General features: G+C 42.6%; 1 protein-coding gene across 3 annotated transcripts in view; it reads right to left on the bottom strand.

The window, feature by feature from the left end:
- spidr (scaffold protein involved in DNA repair) overlaps positions 1-21,558 on the bottom strand; it is a 316,427-nt gene that overhangs the window by 35,764 nt on the left and 259,105 nt on the right. For all 3 annotated transcript variants that reach the window (XM_067979905.1, XM_067979906.1, XM_067979908.1), the window contains 4 exons: positions 18,215-18,302; positions 15,672-15,830; positions 13,544-13,603; positions 6,790-6,997 (listed from right to left, as the gene is read on the bottom strand). In XM_067979905.1, coding sequence (XP_067836006.1) covers positions 6,790-6,997; positions 13,544-13,603; positions 15,672-15,830; positions 18,215-18,302 — 515 coding nt within the window. The remainder of the gene's footprint in view (positions 1-6,789; positions 6,998-13,543; positions 13,604-15,671; positions 15,831-18,214; positions 18,303-21,558) is intronic.

The following is a 21,558-nucleotide window of genomic DNA, read 5'->3' as shown; positions in this document are numbered from 1 at the left end:
TATATTGAACCTTTATAAAACACTGGTTCGGCCACAGCTGGAGTATTGTGTCCAATTCTGGGCATCGTATTTTAGGAAGGATGTAATGGCCTTAGAAAGGGTGCAGAAAAGATTTACTAGTATGGATCAAGGGATGAGGGACTTCAGTTATGTGGATAGGCTGGAGAAGATGGGGTTATTCTCTTTAGAGCAGAGAAGGTTGAAAGGAGATTTGGTAGAAGTGTTCAAAATCATGAAGGGTTTAGATAAAGTAAATAAAGAGAAACGGTTTTCATTGGTGGAAGAGTCGAGAATCAGAGGACACGGATTTATGGTGATTGGCAAAAGAACCAAAGGCAACGCGAGGAAAACTTTTTTACGCAGCGAGTAGTTATGATCTAGGATGTGCTGCCTGAAAGGGTAATGGGTGCAGATTCAATTGTGGCTTTCAAAAAGGAATTGGATAAATATTTGAAGGGAAAAAATTTGCAAGGTTATGGGGAAAGAGCGGGCGAATGGGACTAACTGGATTGCTCTTGCAAAGAGCTGGCACAGGCTTGATGGGCCGAATGGTCTCCTTCTGTGTTGTAACGATTCTATGATTCTAACATCTGTGTTTCTGTTTTTAAAGTTGATTATTTGTCCTTTTGGATAGTTTAATAATCAAATTTTGTTTGATAATCGCTCCTGTGAAACGTCTTGGGACATTTTACTACGTTAAAGGCGCTATATAAATGCAAGCTGTTTTTGTTATTTAGTCATGTATAGTCCAGAGTTACTGTGATGAACCCATATGTACTTTCATGCTGTGCTGCAGGATCAGTGAAGTACCTGTAGGTCCTTCTGCTGCAGATGCTCACAAAGAAATATCTGTACATCATCCTACACTATGGCATGGTGCAGCATGAGGTGACAGTAATGTGCCAGTACATTCTCCTGGAATGCACTATATATTCAGATGCTCCGATCAGGGAAGGTAGTCCAAAATTCCACCCAAATAAAAAAGGGAAAAACTGTTCAAAAGCAGGAAGCACCGATGCCAGAGAATGGAATCCCAGAGTTGCTGATAATCAGTTACTGGAAAGTTAACAATCATCTAAAGTTTAGAACTTAAGTAGTAAATAGATGCCTGGGGTTACTTCTCTCTAATATGCGAAACAGCGAGATAAGGGTGAGTCTTTCAGCTGCATATAGTCATAAATGGTAAGACTGCATCCCATCACCCCAAACATTTCCATTATAATGTGACATATAGATGATAATTTTCACCTTCACCATGTTTGCTGTTAACTCGTAGAGCAGATTGCCCACCCATGACAGAACTTGCCCAGTTTTAATTTCCAATTAAATCAATGGAAATGAAAATCAGGCAGGCTTTATAACGGGCAGGTCTATAAGCTCTGCCTGTTTATCACCTAAGCAATGAAGATACAAATTACCCCCATGGAGTCTGGTGTGGCCTACAATCAAGGCATCATCGAAACAACTTCTTTAGTGGCTGTAGAATCTTCCAATCAATCAATCAGTAATATTACACAGCCTAATATAAGAGCAGGGAGGTTATGCTAGAACTGTATAAATCATTGGTTAGGCCACATTTTGAGTACCGCGTACAGTTCTGGTCACCACATTATAGGAAAGATGCGATTACACTAGAGAGAGTACAGAGGAGATTTACGAGGATGTTACCAGGGCTGGAGAATTTTAGCTATGAGAAAAGATTGGAGAGGCTCGGGTTGTTTTCTTTAGAACAAAGGAGGCTAAGGGGAAATTTAATTGAGTTATACAAAATTATGACGGGATTAGATAGAGTGGATAGGGAGGACCTATTTCCTTTAGCAGAGGGGTCAGTGACCAGGGGGCATAGATTTAAAGTAATTGGTAGAAGGATTAGAGGGGAGCGGAGGAGAAATTTTTTCACCCAGAGGGTGGTGGGGGTCTGGAACTCGCTGCCTGAAAGGGTGGTAGAGGCAGAAACCCTCAACTCATTTAAAAAGTGGGTGAGCACTTGAAGTGCTTTAACCTACAGGGCTATGGACCAAGTGCTGGAAAGTGGGATTAAGCTCTTTTTCGGCCAGCACGAATAAGATGGGCCGAATGGCCTCCTTCTGTCTGTTTTAGCTGTGGTTTTCAGGGAACTCAAAACGCAGTAAATCATTTATAGCCAATTAAGGCAACTAAAACCCAACTTTAACCCCAAATCTACCATATCACTGCAATTGTTTTACTATACAGGACAGTCTCATTACATTAGAAAGATTTGTGAAGGGTCTGTTTATTGTTATGATGATACAATCATGTTTTTGTTCTGAATTGTTCAATGTCCTACATTCAGGACATTATTACAATTAATAGTATCATACAAATGATGGTAGGATTCTTGTGAGCTCATTCGCACAGAAAAGTTTAAGTTTGTTTTTTTACATTGTGGGGTTTTCAGGTCCACCTGAATCAGATACAACCTATCTTGTTGATCTATTCCTTAAGGTCTTGTCTTCCAGTGTAGACTGTTATTTAAATAGGCTGTACCAAACCCATCATTCACCATCCCTTGAAGTAGTTTAACAGCAGAGACCATGTGGCTAGGAATTTGATGCATTCCAACTATAAATTGTATGTTTTTCCCCCTAATTGAGCTGCGTCTATATGTATAACAAGGAATTACTAGTGATACCTGGTCAACAGGATTCACTTACATAGTGCGAGTATTGTGAATCCAAGGATGTAGAAGAAATGCAGGAGACATGTTTGGTGTCTGACTCTATTGCAATCTGCATAATCTTCTGCATTTCTTTCAAAATCAGTTTCATGTTGCCAGCTTGTGTTACAGGACAATAAGGCACAGCTGGTTTCCAGATGTGAAGGTGGATGCAATATGTGCAATGTATCAGTTTCATCTTGTTTTCTTTTAATCTGCTGCAAATAGGAGTGCAATTTATTACTTTTTGGATTGTGATTTTAGTGTTCCTTTATGAGGTCTTCACACGATTCATATTGTTGAGTCACTGACTCAAGATCTATGCAGAACAGAGAGTTGTTTTGGTTCATTTGGGCTGACTGGTAAGAAGTCTGGGCACTTTCTCTTAAATTCCAGAGCTGGCAGAAGATGTCTTTCCATTTGGTCTTGCTGCTAATTTCAATGTTCCCTGCCCTCTTAACAACGATCCATTATTACTTTATTAATTTTTCAAATTAATTATTTTGCTTTTTTATCAGGACCCATTAGGACCTGGCTCACAATTAATGTAATTTATTTCTATTTAGAAAAATGATTTGTTTTTAGGCTGCCAGCCATCCAAACCAACCCAGACATGGGTCGTAACCAGTTTCAGCCACTTGAGCTCGTTATGTCTTATTTTAGGTTTCTGTTCCTGGAGTATTTCAATTAATTGACAGATTTACCTACTGGACATACATAATTTCTATTTGCTCCTGTTCAATATTGTTCAGGTCCTCAATTTTTAAACTGGTCTGCTTGTCCCTTCACAGATAAGGGGACAGAATTTGCTGTCAAAATAATGGCCGTTATTTATCGGCAAATGATACAGCAACTTCAGGTGAGGAGCAGAATGTAAATATCCAAAAGTTGCTGTCTGAGTTGCGCCGCTCCGCCGTTAGCTTTGCGAAAACGACATCTTGCCCTTGGCCTCCCCTTTTTTTTCAGGAACTTGCAATATTTCCCCATTAAACTCACCACAGAAAGTTAAGTTTTGTCATTACAAGCCTAAGTACCCTTTCAATGATGTGATAATTGTTACTTACTGCCAATCAACCTCTCTGCCACCGAAAACTATTACATGTCTGAAGTCTCATTCCTACAGGTTTTGAATTTTTTGGGGAGATTTTAAAAATATCAAATTTTTAATTTTTAATTTTTTTTCTTACTTTTCCTTTGTGTCTCTTTTTTTCTCTCTCTCTTAATCCAATCTTTCTTTCCCTTTATTTTTCTTTCTGTAGCTGATTTGACCATTGAATTCACCCCTTTTAATTCACCCTCCTTCTCAGTCCTTCCTGTATTTTTTTTATTCGTTCATGGGATGTGGGCGTCGCTGGCACAGTCAGCATTTATTGCCCATCCCTAATTGCCCTTGAGATGGTGGTGGTGAACCGCCTTCTTGAACCCCCGCAGTCCATGTGATGAAGGTTCTCCCACAGTGCTGTTAGGTAGGGAGTTCCAAGATTTTGACCCAGTGACGATGAAGGAACGGCGATATATTTCCAAGTCGGGATGGTGTGTGATTTGGAGGGGAACGTGGAGGTGGTGTTGTTCCCATGTGTCTGCTGCCCTTGTCCTTCTAGGTGGTAGAGGGCGTGGGTTTGGGAGGTGCTGTCGAAGAAGCCTTGGCGAGTTGCTGCAGTGCATCCTGTAGATGGTACACACTGCAGCCATGGTGCGCCGGTGGTGAAGGGAGTGAATGTTTAGGGTGGTGGATGGGGTGCCAATCAAGCGGGCTGCTTTGTCCTGGATGGTGTCGGGCTTCTTGAGTGTTGTTGGAGCTGCACTCATCCAGGCAAGTGGAGAGTATTCCATCACACTCCTGACTTGTGCCTTGTAGATGGTGGAAAGGCCTTGGGGAATCAGGAGGTGAGTCACTCGCCGCGGAATACCCAGCCTCTGACCTGCTCTTGAAGCCACAGTATTTATATGGTTGGCCCAGTTAAGTTTCTGGTCAATGGTGACCCCCAGGATGTTGATGGTGGGGGATTCGGCAATGGTAATGCCGTTGAATGTCAAGGGGAGGTGGTTAAACTCTCTCTTGTTGGAGATGGTCATTGCCTGGCACTTGTCTGGCGCGAATGTTACTTGCCACTTAGTTGAAGTCAGCAGTGGGTCTCAGAAATGGTCTTACTGCTATTTGTGTTAGGAATAATATGCTGTGAAAGATTTTCATAATCTGTAGTGCCTGGCTGATTGGTACAGCCTTTTGTGTCACGACTCCATCATGATAACTGACCACACAAGGGGCCAGGTTTTCTGAGCAACCTTATTTTACTGTTTTGTTATTTTACTACTTTTATCTTTTACTTTAATATTTTCTTTCATTTCTTGAACGTTTGTTGCCTTCCAGTTCTGTGCACAGCTCCCCTGTAACTCCCTGTTTGGATTCTTCCATTTCCATTCATCTCACAACATCACAATAGACCTAGCCAAAGTGCCGAGTGACACTCTCTGTGACTCACCATGGTGCGTTACCTCTTCTTGTCCTGCTCGACCTCTCCACAACACTTGACATAGTCGACCATGCCATCCTCCTCTAACCATCACTCCCATTGTTAAGCTCCATGGGACTACCCTCGTATGATTCTACTGCTACCTATCCAAATAAAACTAGCACAACTCCAACAATGGCTCCTCCTCCCGCCCCCACACTGTAACCTCCAGAGTCCCCAAGGATCTATCCTTGCTACTCTCTTCTTCCTCATTAATGTGCTACCCCTCAGCAACTCATCGCAGGCATGAGATCAGTTTCAACATGTACACTGATGACGCCCAGCTTTACCTCTCCACCACTGCTCTTGACCCCTTAACCACTTCAGTGCTGTGGACTGCCTGTCTGACATTGTCATGGATGAATCACAACTTCGTTCAGCTAACTATCGGGAAAGCTGAAGGCATGAAGTTTTCAGCACCCGTCGTAAATTCTGTTCTCTTGCCACTGATGTCACCCCACTCCCTGGCCAAGTGCTTAGACTGAACAAAACAGTGCACAATCTTGGCGTCATGGTCTACCTGAGATGAGCTTCGTACCTTACATCCCCTAACATCCACTTTCACAACATTGCCCATCTCCACCTATATCGAAACCCACCAGCATTGAAACCATTACGCACACTTTTGTCACCTCCAGAATTGATTATTCCAATGCTTTGCTTGTTGTCCTTTCACCTTCCACCCTCCAAAAACTCCAACTTGTTCAAAAATGCAGCTGCCCATATCCTATCCCGCATTAAGCATCGCTCACCCACATTGGCTCCCTGTCCTCCAATGCATCCAAATCCCTCTACGGCGTCATACATCCCTACAGTGCAACCTCCCCAAGCCACATACCCTCCCACAGCCTTTGGTCCTCCAATTCATAATATCATAGTAGGTACAACACAGCAGGAGGCCATTTGGCTCATTGTGCCTGTGCCGGCTCTTTGAAAGAGCTATGCAATTGGTCCCATTCCCCTACTCTTTTCCCCATTGCCCTGTAAATTTTTTCCCTTCAAGTATTTATCTAATTCCCTTTTGAAAGTTACTATTGAATCGGCTTCCACTACCCTTTCATGCAGTGCATTCCAGATCATTACAACTCGCTGCGTAAAAAAATGTTTCCTCATGTCGCCTCTGGCAATTCTGGCCTCCTGTGCAGTTTTTCCCCTCTCTTCATTCCATCAGTGATGGCATAGCTTTAAATCGCCTCGGCCTCACTCTCCCTAACCCTCTTCACCTAATTATCTGTGCTCCTTAGAAAACCTCCTTAAAATCCATCCTTTTGACCTAGTCTTCAGTCACCTTTCCAAACCTTTGTCTCACAGCTTGACATCTGTTCCTCTCACTTTTCATAAAATGCTCTGGGACATCTTGTACAGAAAATGCTCTATATAAATATAAGTTGTTATGCTCGACCAACTTTTGTCCTTTGTGTTTTTCTTTACACTATTTTTTTCTTACTTCCTAATTCTAACCCTTCCTAAATCATTTCAGTATTTTAATGAAAGAGGTGTTTAGTATAGGCTTCTCTTTTCACAATCCCTTAGGTCTTGATTTATTCAGGAAACTGAAGAAAATATCTTTTAAGAATACACTGTTAAACCAGGTCTTACCTTTTTCGACTATAACATCTTTGAAGGTAATGCTGCTGGATGTTTCATCATTCAGTGATTTAATAACTTCAGTACCCAGTATGCAGAATGAGGTTACACAGACTGATACGGTTTTGGGTACTCTAGAATCATGACTTGCAGACTGCAGTGTTGAATCAGTCACAAAAAGCCAGTAGTCCCTACCCATCTGTTGATTAGCAGTTTGTCCCTGTAAAGAAACAATATTGTATTAAACACTAAATAAACATATTAATATGTCTGTTATAATTTGGGTTGATATACAAGAAAGAATATACATTTAAAAGAATGTGAATGACAAAAAAAGTTATTCAAAATTTTTATGCACTGTGACAACATATTGGCTGTCAAGTACACCAGAACTGGCTGACAAGCTATTCCAGTGCAGCTCTGGCAGTAGCATCTACCCAATAACATGGAAAATTGCCCAAGTATGCCCTATCCACAAAAAGCAGGGTAAATCCAACCCAGCCGATTACCGCCCTATTAGCCTCTTTTCAATAATCAGTAAAGTGATGGACGGAGTCTTCAATAGTGCTATTCACCAACACTCAGTTTGAATTCTGCCATTTGGCTCCAGATCTGATCACACATGGACGTAGGAGCTGAATGCCAGAGGAGAGGTCAGAATAGCTGCTCTTGACATCAAGGCAGCATTCAACCGAGTATGGCACTAAGGAGTCCAGAAAGGAAAAATCCTCCAGTGCCTGGAGTCATACCAAACACAAAGAAGATGGCCACGATTGTCACAAGCCAATCATCACAACCCCAGGCCATCATTTTAAAAAAATTCGTTCATGGGATGTGGGCTTCACTGGCAAGGCCGGCATTTATTGCCCATCCATAATTGCCCTTGAGAAGGTGGTGGTGAGCTGCCTTCTTGAACTGCTTCCGTCCGTGTGGTGAAGGTTCTCCCACAATGCTGTTAGGTAGGGGGTTCCAGGATTTTGACCCAGCGACGATGAAGGAACGGCAATATATTTCCAAGTCGGGATGGTTCAGGAGATGGTTCAGGAGTTCCTCAAGGAAGTGTCCTCAGCCCAAGCATCTTCAGTTGCCCCATCGATGGCCTTTCCTCCTGCATAAGGTTAGTAGTGGAGCTGTCAGCTGACAATTCCAGTGTTCAGCTCCATGTACACCTCCTCCGATATTCGAGCAGTCCAAAGACAACGTGCAGGATTGGGTTGACAAGTAACAGTTAACATTCACGCCACATAAGTGCAAGGTAATGATCGTTTCGAACAAGAAAAAGCCTAACCATTTCCCCCATGACCTTTAATAACACCAACATCATTGAATCACTACCATCTTGAGGGCCACCTTTGACCATAAGCTTAAATGGACCAGCAATATCAACAACGGCAATAGCAGGGCAGAGTTTGGGTATTCTGCAACAAGTGGCTTATCTACTGGCCCCTCAAAGTCTCTTCACCTTCTACAAAATTCAAGTCAGGAAAGTGATAGAATATTCATACTTGCCTGGATAGGTGCAACTGTAACAATGCTCAAGTAGTCCAGACACAATCCAGAACTGAACATTCGCTTGACTGGTGTCCCCACCATTGGACTCAATATCTAGCCACTCCATCAACGATGCACCGTGGCTACAGTATGTTCTATGTACAGGATGCACTGCAGCAACTCACTAAGGTTACTGTGACAGCAACCTCTACCGCCAAGAAAGACAAGAGCAGCAATGTTGTGGCAAAACCATAACCTCCAAGATCTCCTTTAAGTCACACGCTAACCTGACTTGGGCATATATCACCATTCTTCCATTGTCATTGGGTGAATACCCTGCAATTCCCTACCTAACATCATTGTGGGAGCACTATCAGGACAAGGACTACAGAGGTTCACAAAAAACCACCACTACCTTTTCAGGGTAGCTAAAAATAGGCAATACATGCAACCTCGCCAGTGTTGCTCACATCCTGAGAGCAAATATATAGATTAAAACAAATGTTTGCTATATTTTTCTCCCATTTGAACCATGTTAACCCAAAAATCAATAATTTATTTACAGTTGTTTTTCTGGCACTTCATTTTTCTGCTAGCACAACTCAATCACTCAGGTCCCACCATTTATGCTGGATTTGTCTACTGTCCTTTCTTTCAAATTCTTACTGGTACATCTTCGTTGTGGATTTCCTGCTGTCCTCCAAAATATTCCATGGCATTAGGACATCCATCAACATAAAAGTCGGCTGTAACAACAGCAAGCTCTAACTTCACAGATTAGCCTAGATTTTGTGCTCAAGTATCTGGAATGGGACTTCAACCCACAACCTTCTGACTCAGAGGCGAGAGTGCAATCAGTGAGCTACAGCTGATATTACTTTTCTGGATGTTATATTTAGTATTAAAACATAATTGCAATTGCTGCTAAAGTATAACCTGTCATGTGACGGTTACAAATCTCATCAAATCTAAAATATGGATTTTAGTTGTTTTTGAATATTCATATGAAGATATTTAGAAGTGTAAAATTATTTGGACTGAGCTGGCAAGAAGAATGAAATCACAATAACCAATGTTTTCTATATATGCACTTGTACAGAGTACAAGCATTGAGCACACAAACATCAACATGTTTTGGTTAAATTGCATCTGAACATGTGTGAAGCATTTCCTTTGTACTATTGTGAGTTCTTCTCATAAAACAGGAATTAGGATATATCTGGACAAAACAAACTGCTCTGTTCAGAAGATTCAGTTCTGTTGAGGGATAGTGGGAAAGTTGTTAATGCAGAAGTCTTAATCCAGCACATTTTCAGCAATAGTCTCATCATTCCAAAAAAATGTCTGTAAGAAACATGGCCAGGTGATCTAAAAACATTGGGCTCGATTTTAGCGTCGGGTTTCCTGCGGGTTTCCAGCAGGGGGGCCCCGAAAATCCCGATATCCAGTCACGTGACCGGATCGCGCCGAGATCCCGGCCACTTCCGGGTGCCGCGCTGACGTGCGGGGCTGCGTGCGCAGGCCCCGCTGGTGGGAATCCCGCAGGCAATTAAAGCCAGCGGGGTTCCACTTGAGTGTACTTACCTTGCTTGTTGAGGTCATTAAATGAGCTGAAGCAGCTGTCAAAACAGGAAGTGTGGGATTTTAGCTTCAAGGCAGTGAGTTTCACACACTGGGGGAAACAGTCTCCCTTCAACCGGTCGTGTTCCAGCCAGCAGCCTGTGGCAGCTGCCAAGGTGCACTCCACAGCGGGTGGGAGAGCCCTCACCCACGCAGGAGGCCACTGCGTCACGTAGGGCAACCCCTGCCCTCCACCACCCCCCGCCAAGCCAGAGGACAGACCGACGTGAAACCGCAGCCCCAGTGCGAGGAACCACCTACCTACCCTGCACAACCCCTCAGACCAACACCTGCCAGATGGGTGGTGCGTTGACATCCTCGGAGGACGAACAGCATGACCAGCCCCAGCAGCCTCGCAGTCCACGCCGTCCACCTCTGACACGTGGAGCTCCACAACGGAGTGCTGTGACACATCCACCTGTACAGCAGGAGGAAGGGCTACCGCAGAGAGAGACACGTCGCAGAGGGCACTACCCTCGCCACAGGGTCCACAGACCGAGGCGCAGCTCCCCGGACTTCTCTGAGCAGCAGTGCACACGGAGGCGCAGATTCACTCGACATGTAGTCGTGGAGATCTGCAGGCTCTTTCATGCCGAGCTGCTCCTGGCTGGCCCCAGCACCATCTGCTTACCTGTCGCTGCCAACGTCACCACTGCCCTCCACAACTTCTCCTCCGCATCCTTCCAGGGTGCAGCCGGGTACACCGCCGATGTCTCTCAGTCGTCTGCGCGGAAGAGCCCTGCAAATACACCTGCACCTACTCTGCAGTAACACAATGGGTGGCATCAGTGGTGGGTCCTCATAGTGATACCCAGGAGCGGGCATTATTGGACACAACAGACAGTATTCGCGGAGACATGGCAGTGGTGGTGCCAATATAATGTGTGATGTTTGTTGCTCTGAAATTCAATATAGGTAACACCCATGGCAAACCCTCAGACACCCTTGTGCATCCCCTTCATGCTCACGACACATTTGCCGTACGCTGCCTACTGCACATATGCGATGCGTGCCCTGTGGCTGCAGCACAGGTGGTGGCAGGTTGAGTGAGGCTGGCCGTGAGGGAGATGCACGAGAGGGTGAGTATGGGATAGAGCCATGAGATTGTATGAGGATTGGGTTGCGTGTTAGTGGCGGGTGAGTACTGGCGAGGTGAGTAGGTGCAGGTAAGATGAGGATGGGGTTTGAGTGGGTATGAGGGGTGATGTGAAAGAGTAGTGTTGGCGGTGCCGAAGGAGATGTGGGGTGGGGGCAGTGTTGTGGCAGACGGAGTGTAGGGGAAAGACTACGTGTTCTCATTGTGGCTGACCTACTGAGGTCATTGGAGCGCCTCCTGCACTGTATGCAGGTGGGCGATATGTTGGTGGTGCAGGTGACCCCCTCTGCCACCTCGAGCCAGGCCTTCTTGGTGGCAGAGGCAGGCCGCTTCCTCCCGCCCGCCGGGGGGAAGATCTCTGTCCTCCCCCTCCTCCTCACCCCATCTGATGATACCTGGGGTGAGGCATCATTAAACTGGGAGCAGCCTTCCCCCTGGGCTGCTCCATGCTGTAATTTGTTCCATTGGTTGCAGCATCTGTCAGTGGAGGACTGCCCCTTTAAGTAGAGAGCCTCCAGCTGACAGATCGTACTGCGCATGCGCAGCCCGCCCAACGCGCAGACCAGCAGCGCGGAGCCCGGAGGAGCAGGTAAGTGATTCCAATTAGTGCATTGCCTGCTACGATCGCGCGGGCAACCCACTAATTTCACCGGGCGCAGAGGCCACGCACCCGAAACCCAACCCGCCGGAAACCCGCAGGCCTGCTAAAATCAGGCCCATTAACTCTAAATTACTTAATAAACCGTGGGTGCTGCATTTACTTTCGTACCAGGTGCACATTTTAAAATTTGTTCTCCAGATGTGGATAACGCTGGCGAGGCCGCATTTATTGCCCATCCCTAGTTGACCCAAGAATGTTGTGGTGGGCCTTCTCCATGATCTTTGCAGTCATTGTGCTAATGGTGCTCCCATGATAGTGTTAGGCTATTGACCTAGTGACAATGAAGAGACAGCGATGTATGTCTAAATCAAGATGGCGTGTGACTTGGAAAGGAACTTGGAGGTGATGGTGTTCCCACGACATAGCTGCTCTTGTTTTTTTTTGGTGATTGAGGTCACTGGGAAAGGAGGTGCATTCTTAGATTGTACATACTGTAGCCACAGTGCAATAGAGATGGAGGGGGTAGATATTGAGCTCTGTGGCTAGCAAACTACTCTGTACTGGATGGCATCAAGCTTCTTGAGTGTTGTTTTTGGCTGTACCACCCAGGCAAGTGGTGAATAGTCCATCACACCTCTGACATGAGCATTGTAGATGGTGGAGAGGTTTGAAGGGTCAGGAGGTGAGCCACTCAAGCAGAGTGCCCAGTCTCTGCCCTACTCTTGCAGTCACAGTGTTGATACGGCTTGTCCAATTAATATTCTGGTCAAAACCACCAAGATGTTGATGGTGGGAACTCAGCGGTAGCACATTTGTGCTAGTATGCTCTGGCGAAATAAAAAATCAAATAAGCCTATATATTTTAATGTTGTGCCAATTTTCTCTCCTTAACCAAAACCAACGTTATGTTAAGCGCTGCTCAGAACCCACTTGTATTTTAAACAGCTGCGCAACATTCTGTTCAGAGTGCCCGTTTTGGACTCGGAAGAATACATGCAACAAAATGAAAGTCAAAGATCTAAACAAAAATGTACCTTTAAAGCACATTCTTTTTAAACAGCAGAGTAATGCATTGGTCTTTTAAAATGTTTACAGTTTAAAGTGCTGGTGAATTCTGCTCAGCTCTTACAGTGGTGCTCATCAGTAGTCTAAAATTATGTGGTAGAAATCATATCGGAGCAGTGGTTTGGTTGGGCGGGGGGGATCCTACCACAAAACTGATCAGTAGAATGGGTGAGTAGCTAATGTAACATCAGGGGGAGAAGGATAAACCAGTTGTACTAACATCATTTGTGGGAAAAACTCTTGGGATCCATGATTCAAGATCAAATTAGTGAGCATTTAGAGATCCAGGACAACCAACTTTTCGAGCACTGAGACAGGCTACGCACTGATTGGAGAAGCAAAGTTCAAGCAGTTGAATAAATTATGCAAATGAAAGAACATAAAAAGAAAGACTTGCATTTATATGGCGCCTTTCATGAATTCAGCACATCCCAAAGCACTTTACAGCCAACAAAATACTTTTTGAAGTGTAGTCATTGTTATAATGTAGGAAACACTGCAGTCAATTTGCACATAGCTAGGTCCCACAAACAGCAATGTGATAATAACCAGATAATCTGTTTTAGTGATGTTGGTTGAGAGATAAATGTTGGCTAGGACACCAGGGAGAACTTCCCTCTTCGAAATAGTGCCATGGGATCTTTCTCGTCTCATCTGAAAGACGGCACCTCTGACAGTGCAGCACTCCCTCAGTACTGCACTGAAATGTCAGGCTAAATTATGTGCTCAAGTCTCTGGAGTGGGACTTGAACCCACAACCTTCTGACTCAGAGGCGAGAGTGCTACCGTTGATGATCAAATATCTATTCAGTAGCCCTACATGAATTTTAAAAATGGTGATAATGTACCTCTGCATTTTAAAAAGTATTTTAGCGAAACTAATCTGTTCATACCTGGAACCTTCTGTAAATGACTTCCGCATTGAAACTACATCGTTGGCTTTCAGGAACATGCTGAAATTAGATAGAAAAAGATGTTAACATTTAACAAAGTAAAATGCAGCATTGCTTTAAACTAACATTGATATTTGCTGCACAATAAAGAGTTAGCATTTCAAATTACCCTGGAGATACACACCATTAGCTTGTATATCAAGTGGAATGTTCTGCTTCTCAAAAACAAACACAGGGTTTCATTTTGGCCAAAGGAACTTTTATAAATCAAGGGATTGTTGTAATGCTCGCATTTACCATTTTCCAGCAACAGAATCCAATTTTTATACAATCTTAATCTGTATTTTAAAATACCATAGAGCTTTATTAAATTTATGATGGGTGTTACAACTTTCAGGTCTGCCATAGATATTCTCTTGCCAACAGCAGTGCTGGTCATTTCCGTAAGTGGTCTGAGCATCTTACGTACAGTTCTGTGCCCCAACTGCCTAATATCTAATTATACAATCACGTAACCCAGGGGTGTGACAATAGAATCCAATTTTGATCAGAATTGGAGACTGTGTCTTATGCACTTGTCAACATTTGCGTTTCTCCGATTTTTCAAAGAAGGACTGAAGCACCTTGTGGGACAAGGCCAGGTATGAATTGTTAAGCTGCATTATTTCAGGCAGCAAGTGAACATACAGAATAATAGTCAAATCAAATTCCACTTACTTAACTCAATCTTATTTATCTCATTAAAAAATGGGAGGGAAAAAAAAACATGCCCTGTCCCTTTTGTGAACTGACTTACTTGTTTTTGACACTACCTTTCTTGTTAGGCAACTTCTAATTGCAAAACCTAAACTTTTGCATTTTTAGCTTCCAACTCCAAGCCCAAGACTATGTCTTGCAGTCCTTTTTTCAAAAACTGACTGCCCCCAAACATGGTTCGCCTTTTTTTCCACTTTAATACCAACCCCAAGAAGCAGAGGGGAAACACTGATATCTTCCCGAGCAGGAATTTACCAACCAGCCTGTCAACCAAATCAACTACCCTCTCTTCCAGGAGTATATTCTCCATAGACATTTTGTGCTGTGCCCACGTGAATGGAATCATCCTCATCACTATGAGTGTGAATATTTGTGACCACCTGGAATGAGATGAATTAAAACACCCCCAGCAATCCTGGCTAAATGGCTTGTGATGAGACAATAGATCCTCACTGTATCAGTATAAAATAGACATTCTCCAAAGTGGCTCATCAGGCTTAAATGCACATTGTGAATGCTTACATCTTGTGGCCTTTCTTTTTAAACCTGTGCAAAATCACTGTGTTTTAAAACACAACCCTTAAACATAACTCAATCTCAAAATCCTTTTCATGAAGGAAAAGAAATGATCAAAAGTTCCGAAATGTGACTATGGGATAACTTTGGTCCTTGGAGCAGGTGATTTATGGGGGGAGGGAATTAAAACTGCTCCAGTCCTAATGCTTTGAAAATAAAAATAGTATTTAGCTCACTAGAGGCATAAATTCCTGAGTACTCTGTTACATAATGAAATGATTCTTCATAATTATTTGCTAGGTGTGTGAAATGATAAAAATAATCACTATCTTGAATTTGTAACAATTATTTTATATCTGTTGTAACTTTCAGTTTCCTCTTCCCCATTCCTCTTCCTGCACTCAAGCAACCCTCCTTGACTGAGAGGACACAGGTGATATAACCCACCTCTGGGGCACTTAGAAAGCCATTCTCAGCTCAGGCACAAGGAAATCTGTTGTTACTAGGTGTATGCCAGTCCCTTGGGTCCAGTACCATACTCTCACTTAGTTCTGTGCCTGATGACCCAGTCAAAATCTGGAGCTTGTCATGTGGAAATAAGCCTGAGTGCAAATTTTCAGCAGAAGCTGGTTTTGAATCTAAGCCTGCTAGTTCATGGCACAATGAAGAATATGCTGCTTTATCAATTTTATTTTAAAAGGATACGAGATTTATACCAGAACCTGCAATGATACAAAGGCACATAGACTGAAACAAGATCAAACATTTTGTTAGCAGTGTTATCAGAAACAGGACATGAATCAACCTTACAGAGAAGCTTAAAATTATTTGACATGTTCACAAAACATCCAATTACCTGATGAATATGCTTCAAATTGTGCAGTTCTGAAGGTCGGTAGAGGTCAGAGACATTTTCATTCTGAAGCAGCTCTACACCCCGCTCCCCTGGAAGAGGGGCAAGTACATAGCAGAAACTTGGAGCAGGCAGAAGCACATCAGAGGACAAATCCATGTGCTAGAAAAAAAAAATCGCCGTGTGTATTAGAAGCATTACTTCTAATCTAGATTGCAAATGGTGCCACAGCGCTGAATTCTTTTTGCAACATCTTTCCTTTTATAAATCTGTTTGAGCATTATTGTTAACAAGAAGTGCCATCACCACTTTCTGAAGGAAATGAAGGATGGGCAATGAATGCAGCCTTTCCAGCATCACAACCAGAGAACAAATTTTTGAAAATTGAAAGGTATTTTATGCAGTATTTCTCAACTTTAATAACCATCTTAAACACAGTACAGTCAATTCAGCTGATCAATCAGCTACCAAGGGAATATATCTGACAATTAAAGGTCATTATATTCAACAAGGAAAGTGAAGTTTGTTAAATATGATCACTAGGGTAACGCTGTACAATGTTTTTGATGGCCAGTTTAATTTTAAGATTATTACTATTTGCTATTGTAGCCACTACAACATAGATATGCTCTGGTCATTCTTACACTTGGCTGTATGTATCAAACTAAAAAAGGACTCCAGAATAAATATCCTTATCCATGGTACTGAAAGTTGTAAAAGAACGATCAGTTAAATATGAGATGAAGCCGGAAAACTTAATTAACATTTCATAAGTTGCAGTTATACTACCATTTCTCTATTGATACAAAGTGCTCTTGGATCCACATCAGTGCAAAAGCAGCAGTGCAACTCTGGGGTCAGATGTCAATCTAAAGCTAAGAATGATGTGGAAATGCCGGTGATGGACTGGGGTTGACAATTGTAAACAATTTTACACCAAGTTATAGTCCAGCAATTTTATTTTAAATTCACAAGCTTTCGGAGGCTTCCCCCTTCGTCAGGTGAACGATGTGAAATGAAATCCTCGAAATGAAATCGCATTTATAATTCACAGAACAATGCTTGGTGAGTACAGACAGTTTTTTCAACTGCCCGTTGCCAAGGCAATCAGTGTGCAGACAGACAGGTGTTACCTGCCAGGTCTCACAGAAAATTGTGAGACCTGGCAGGTAACACCTGTCTGTCTGCACACTGATTGCCTTGGCAACGGGCAGTTGAAAAAAACTGTCTGTACTCACCAAGCATTGTTCTGTGAATTATAAATGCGATTTCATTTCGAGGATTTCATTTCACATCGTTCACCTGACGAAGGGGGAAGCCTCCGAAAGCTTGTGAATTTAAAATAAAATTGCTGGACTATAACTTGGTGTTGTAAAATTGTTTACTAAAGCTAAGAAGTGTGAGAACATTCACAGGAGGTAGTCTCACCTCATTACGAGTATGCATTAAATGCAGTGTAACTCCCTGCAAATTCCCAACAAAATTTGAGGTTAAAAGGGCAGTGCAATCATGAAAATGCATTTGGGACTGTGAATTTATTTGAAAATGGTTAAGAGCCAAACACCACTGACAATGATACTACTCAGGTAGCAAAATGATGTTCAATATAATCTACATATCACGGGGCTGATAATGTGATGGTGGGCAGCCGAGCTACCTGTATTATCAGGTGCGGAAGCCCCAGCCTGACAACATATCCAAGACGGTTAGTGCGGCAAAATGCAGCTAGCCAGAGTGTAATGTACTAGATACCAACGCATAAACTGAGTGACCCCAAAATTATGCAAATGAGAGGGGACTCCCAATAATGCAACTTGAGCACCCGAGGAGCTATTAACAAGAGACACTTTGCAGCAGGCGACGTAAACATTTTTTGATTCTGGATGGCCCTCTCTTCGATGTAGTGCCATCCTTCTTTGTTTTGTTTTCTGGCCTCACCAGCTAACTCCTGCCACAGGATTTAAGTTCCCAGTAGTTGCAGCGCATAAGAAAAATGATCTGGGAGCGAGCAGCCCTTTCATTGCTGCTAGCATCTGACATTCGGCCCCAACTTTTGCCTAATCGGTTTTTAGGCAGGAATCTGCTGTTCACCTCTTTTTAAGCATACAGCCACAGTCTGTGAGACAGCTTGCTAACCAGGCCCGCTGACGGAGAAGCCTTTCCCCTTCCTTCAGTTATGCAGAGAGTATGGGCAATCTTATCTATACTTGAAGCATGTTAGCAAAGGAAAAGCTGTGTGATTGTTGTAAATAAACCTTGTTCGTTGATGTAAGAAAATCCACACCTGACTATGTTACCTGTTTTGCACCATCTTAAATTGGGATGGTGCAAAACAGGTAACATAGTCAGATTTGGATGGTTCCAAAGCGCTTCATGGCCAATTAATGCCTTGTATGAAGCTCCCCTATTGTGTCTCTAATAAAAAGACCTCCCCCGCTTACATAAACAAACAAACCTGAAAGCTTTCCCAGTTTTTTTTTTGGTAAAGACAGTGCCCGTTCAATATGCAACCATGATGCATTATGCACTCTAAGTATTAGCATTACCTCTTGGCTGCCTTGGCTTTGGCCATGGACTTTTGGAGGAACCAATGGAGGCCACAGACTTTCAATCAGACTGAAGAGTCCTGAAGACCTGAGAGATAAAATGATGCAAGATCAAAACACACTGAAATCTTACTTTGGGTTTTACTTATACTACAACACCACTGTTGATTTTAGTAAGCAAAACAAATGCCTTGACAACATAGTGGTTTAAATGTTTCCTCTACAATAACCATACTCCTAGAAAGAAAGAAAAGTTTGCATTTATATTGTGCCTTTCACATCCTCAGGACATCCCAAAGTGCTTTGTAGCCAATTAATTATTTTGAGTGGAGGCAGAGTTATTTTGTACACATATGTGGCAACTAATTTGTGCACAGCAAGGTCCCACAAATAGCAGTGTGATAAGTGACCAGTTAATTGGTTTGGTGGTGATGGCTGAGGGTGAATGTTGGCCAGGAAAGGGAGAATTTCTCAGCTCTTCTTCGAAAATTGACACGTATATCTCTTACTTCTTAAAAAAAACTCTTCTTTAGGAACTCCACATTGCACCAGATGGTAGAAGGCAGGCTGGTGATCTTGTATTAACCTCTGCCACTCTAACTGCAAAGAGTGACTGATTGGCAACAGTCAATTTTCCTGGTAGTTTTTCCAAGTGCAGAAATAGCTGATTTCTGCTCTGTTCTTTCCTTTACTAACATGACCAAGATAGGGAACTTGCCATGTGTAGAACTACAGGAATGAGCACATACCTTACTACAATTAGCAAACTAAGCTGCTGGGTGACAGAGCACCCTTTCAAAAATAATAGTATTGGAAAAGGTTGTGGAAACCATTTTTAAAAGTCTTGAAATATGATGGAAGAAAAGTTCAAATAGACACACAAGAGTCACTGTAAACCTCAGCTCTAGTTGGATAAAGTTTGCTCATTCTAAGAATAAAAACTAAAATGTAAAAATGTGTACTCCAGTAGATAATAAATTAAAAATAAAAGATTTCTGAGTTAATTGACAATCAAGAAAAATTGTGGTGGTGCAACCATCATTCTCTCAAATCAGTACAAGTATACCAATGCGTTTTAAATATGTTTTACTCTATTACATCAGTTTTCTGAGTTATTAGGACTTAAAACATGTTACTCAAGCTTCCTGGTTGCAGATGACTCCTGCAGCTGACAATGAATGGTCATCAGCTTCCTCTTCCTGCTGATTTGACATGAGGACCTGGCTTGCCTTCCTCCTCAATGGCCTCTATGAGTAGGCCTCTTTGGAGGGTGAAATTGTAAAGCATGCAATACAGTATCATTACCCGAGAGACTCGGGACCGTATTGCAGAGACCCTCCTGAACAATCCAGAGAGAGATGCACACAGACTCACTCTACTGGGCGGTAAGGGAAGAAAAAGGGAGAGAAACACAGTTGCAGGGGAAGGAGGGGGAGTGAGGAATGCATTTGTGGTTCTGCCACAACGTATCCCGTTAATCAGCATGACCAATGTTGTAGGAGATTAAGAAGTACTGAAAACAAAACAAAAAAATCTTGTACACAGATGAGTGGAAATACAGAAAGCAGAGCCAGGAAATAGGTTTATTGTGTGTTTGTATTTTTGTTGCATTTACACGTATTCACACAGGAAAACACTTTACTAAGAAAAGAGCAATGACATAACTGGTAATGCAATGTTATCACATTACTTACTGTATGTCACTAGAAATTAAGCAATTTTATTAAATACATTTTATACACACACTTTATTCATACTCTTAGTTTGAATGATACAGCCTCTCAAGTCTTAAATGCAATAGCATGAAATTGGCACTAAAAATGTCATTAAAATATTGCCAGTTTTGTAGTTTTTGAGGGACAAAAACTGATGATGCACACATTTTCAGCCCCAAATATTGGCATATGATACAGTTCTACCATAAATAAAGCAAAAGTGATTTTACAGTTCATACTTTAAAAATTGTACCGTTTTTCTCAGATTAACTAACTCAAGCCTCAACTGTAACTCCCTACTGCAGGTGCTTATAGACAGATATTGGTAAACTCTGCACAACAGCTTGCATTCAGGTGCTTCACAGAGGCATAATCAGAACAAAATGAATGCCGAAGGAGGAGATATTAGAGGGTGTGGTCAAAGAGGTGGGTTTTAAAGAGGATCTTAAAGAAGGAGAGGGAGGTGGATAGGCAGAAGGGTTTAGGGAGGCAACTTCAGAATTTGGTACCGAGGCGTCTGAATGCATGGCCACCAATGGTGGGGCGAAAAGAGGGGGTGATGTAAATGAGGCTAGAGTCAGAGGAATGGACAGTTCAGAGTGGAGGGGTGTAGGTCTAGAGGAGGTTACAGAGATAGGGAGGAGTGAAGCCATGAAGGGATTTAAACACAAAGATGAGAATTTGAAATTTAAGGAGTTGGAGGACCGGGAGCTAATGCTAGTCAACAAGGACTTTGTATGGAATAGGATACAAGTTTTGGATAGTATTGCATATTCCACTCTGCATCCTACTGTTAGGTGTGACTTTAGCCTTTAAAGATATGAGCAATGTGAATTAGGACATAGAGTGATTTGGACCATGGAAATTCTTTCCTGCAGTACCATCTCTGCCATTACGGCAGATATAATGCAATCTGCTTAACTCCATTTTTATTTTTACTAACTTGCTTACATCATTGTTAATATTTGTCTCTTTGTGGATTTTTTAATATCTTTGACAACAATTACTGATTTTCATCTCATCTATGTTGTGTGCTGTTACTTTCTCAATTCGGTTAAGTATCCTATATGTCTCTATAATATCCGCTTTTAAGGCAGCTCTTTTTAAAGCTTAAGAGTCATTCCTCAGAACTCATCCCTGGGAGTCTAGGGATCAGTGGTGTTATTTTCCTTTGCACTACCTCAGGTGCCTTGATGGCCTCCTTATGTCGTAGCAATCGGAACTGTATGCAGTATGCCATTTGTGACTTGACCAGAGTGATGTATAGCTTCAGCATGATTTCTAGGGATTTGAACTCAACTAATTTGGTAATATAGCCCAGGACCCTATTCACTCGGTTTACTGTACCCTTGCAGCGTTTGGATATGGTAAGAGACAAGTTAACCAATAATCCTAGGCAAATGGAATGGTCAATAAGTAGAAAACCCAAAAGAAAAGGAGAACCATTACACATAGTATTCCACACATCTGCCCAATCCTTCATAACAAAAGTCCCAGCCCAATATCATGGATGGTTCCATACCTGTCGTGGTCCTGCTCATGTAACTGCATGTTGCATATATGGGATTTCCTAATTTTGAGAGATAATGGTCCAGATTTTGTTGGAGCGGGACATCTCAAGCCATGCCC

Source organism: Heptranchias perlo, chromosome 3 (assembly GCF_035084215.1).
Source record: "Heptranchias perlo isolate sHepPer1 chromosome 3, sHepPer1.hap1, whole genome shotgun sequence".
In the NCBI taxonomy this organism is placed as follows: domain Eukaryota; kingdom Metazoa; phylum Chordata; class Chondrichthyes; order Hexanchiformes; family Hexanchidae; genus Heptranchias; species Heptranchias perlo.
Note: the sequence above shows the minus strand (reverse complement) of the source record. Positions and strands in the feature narration are given on the sequence as shown.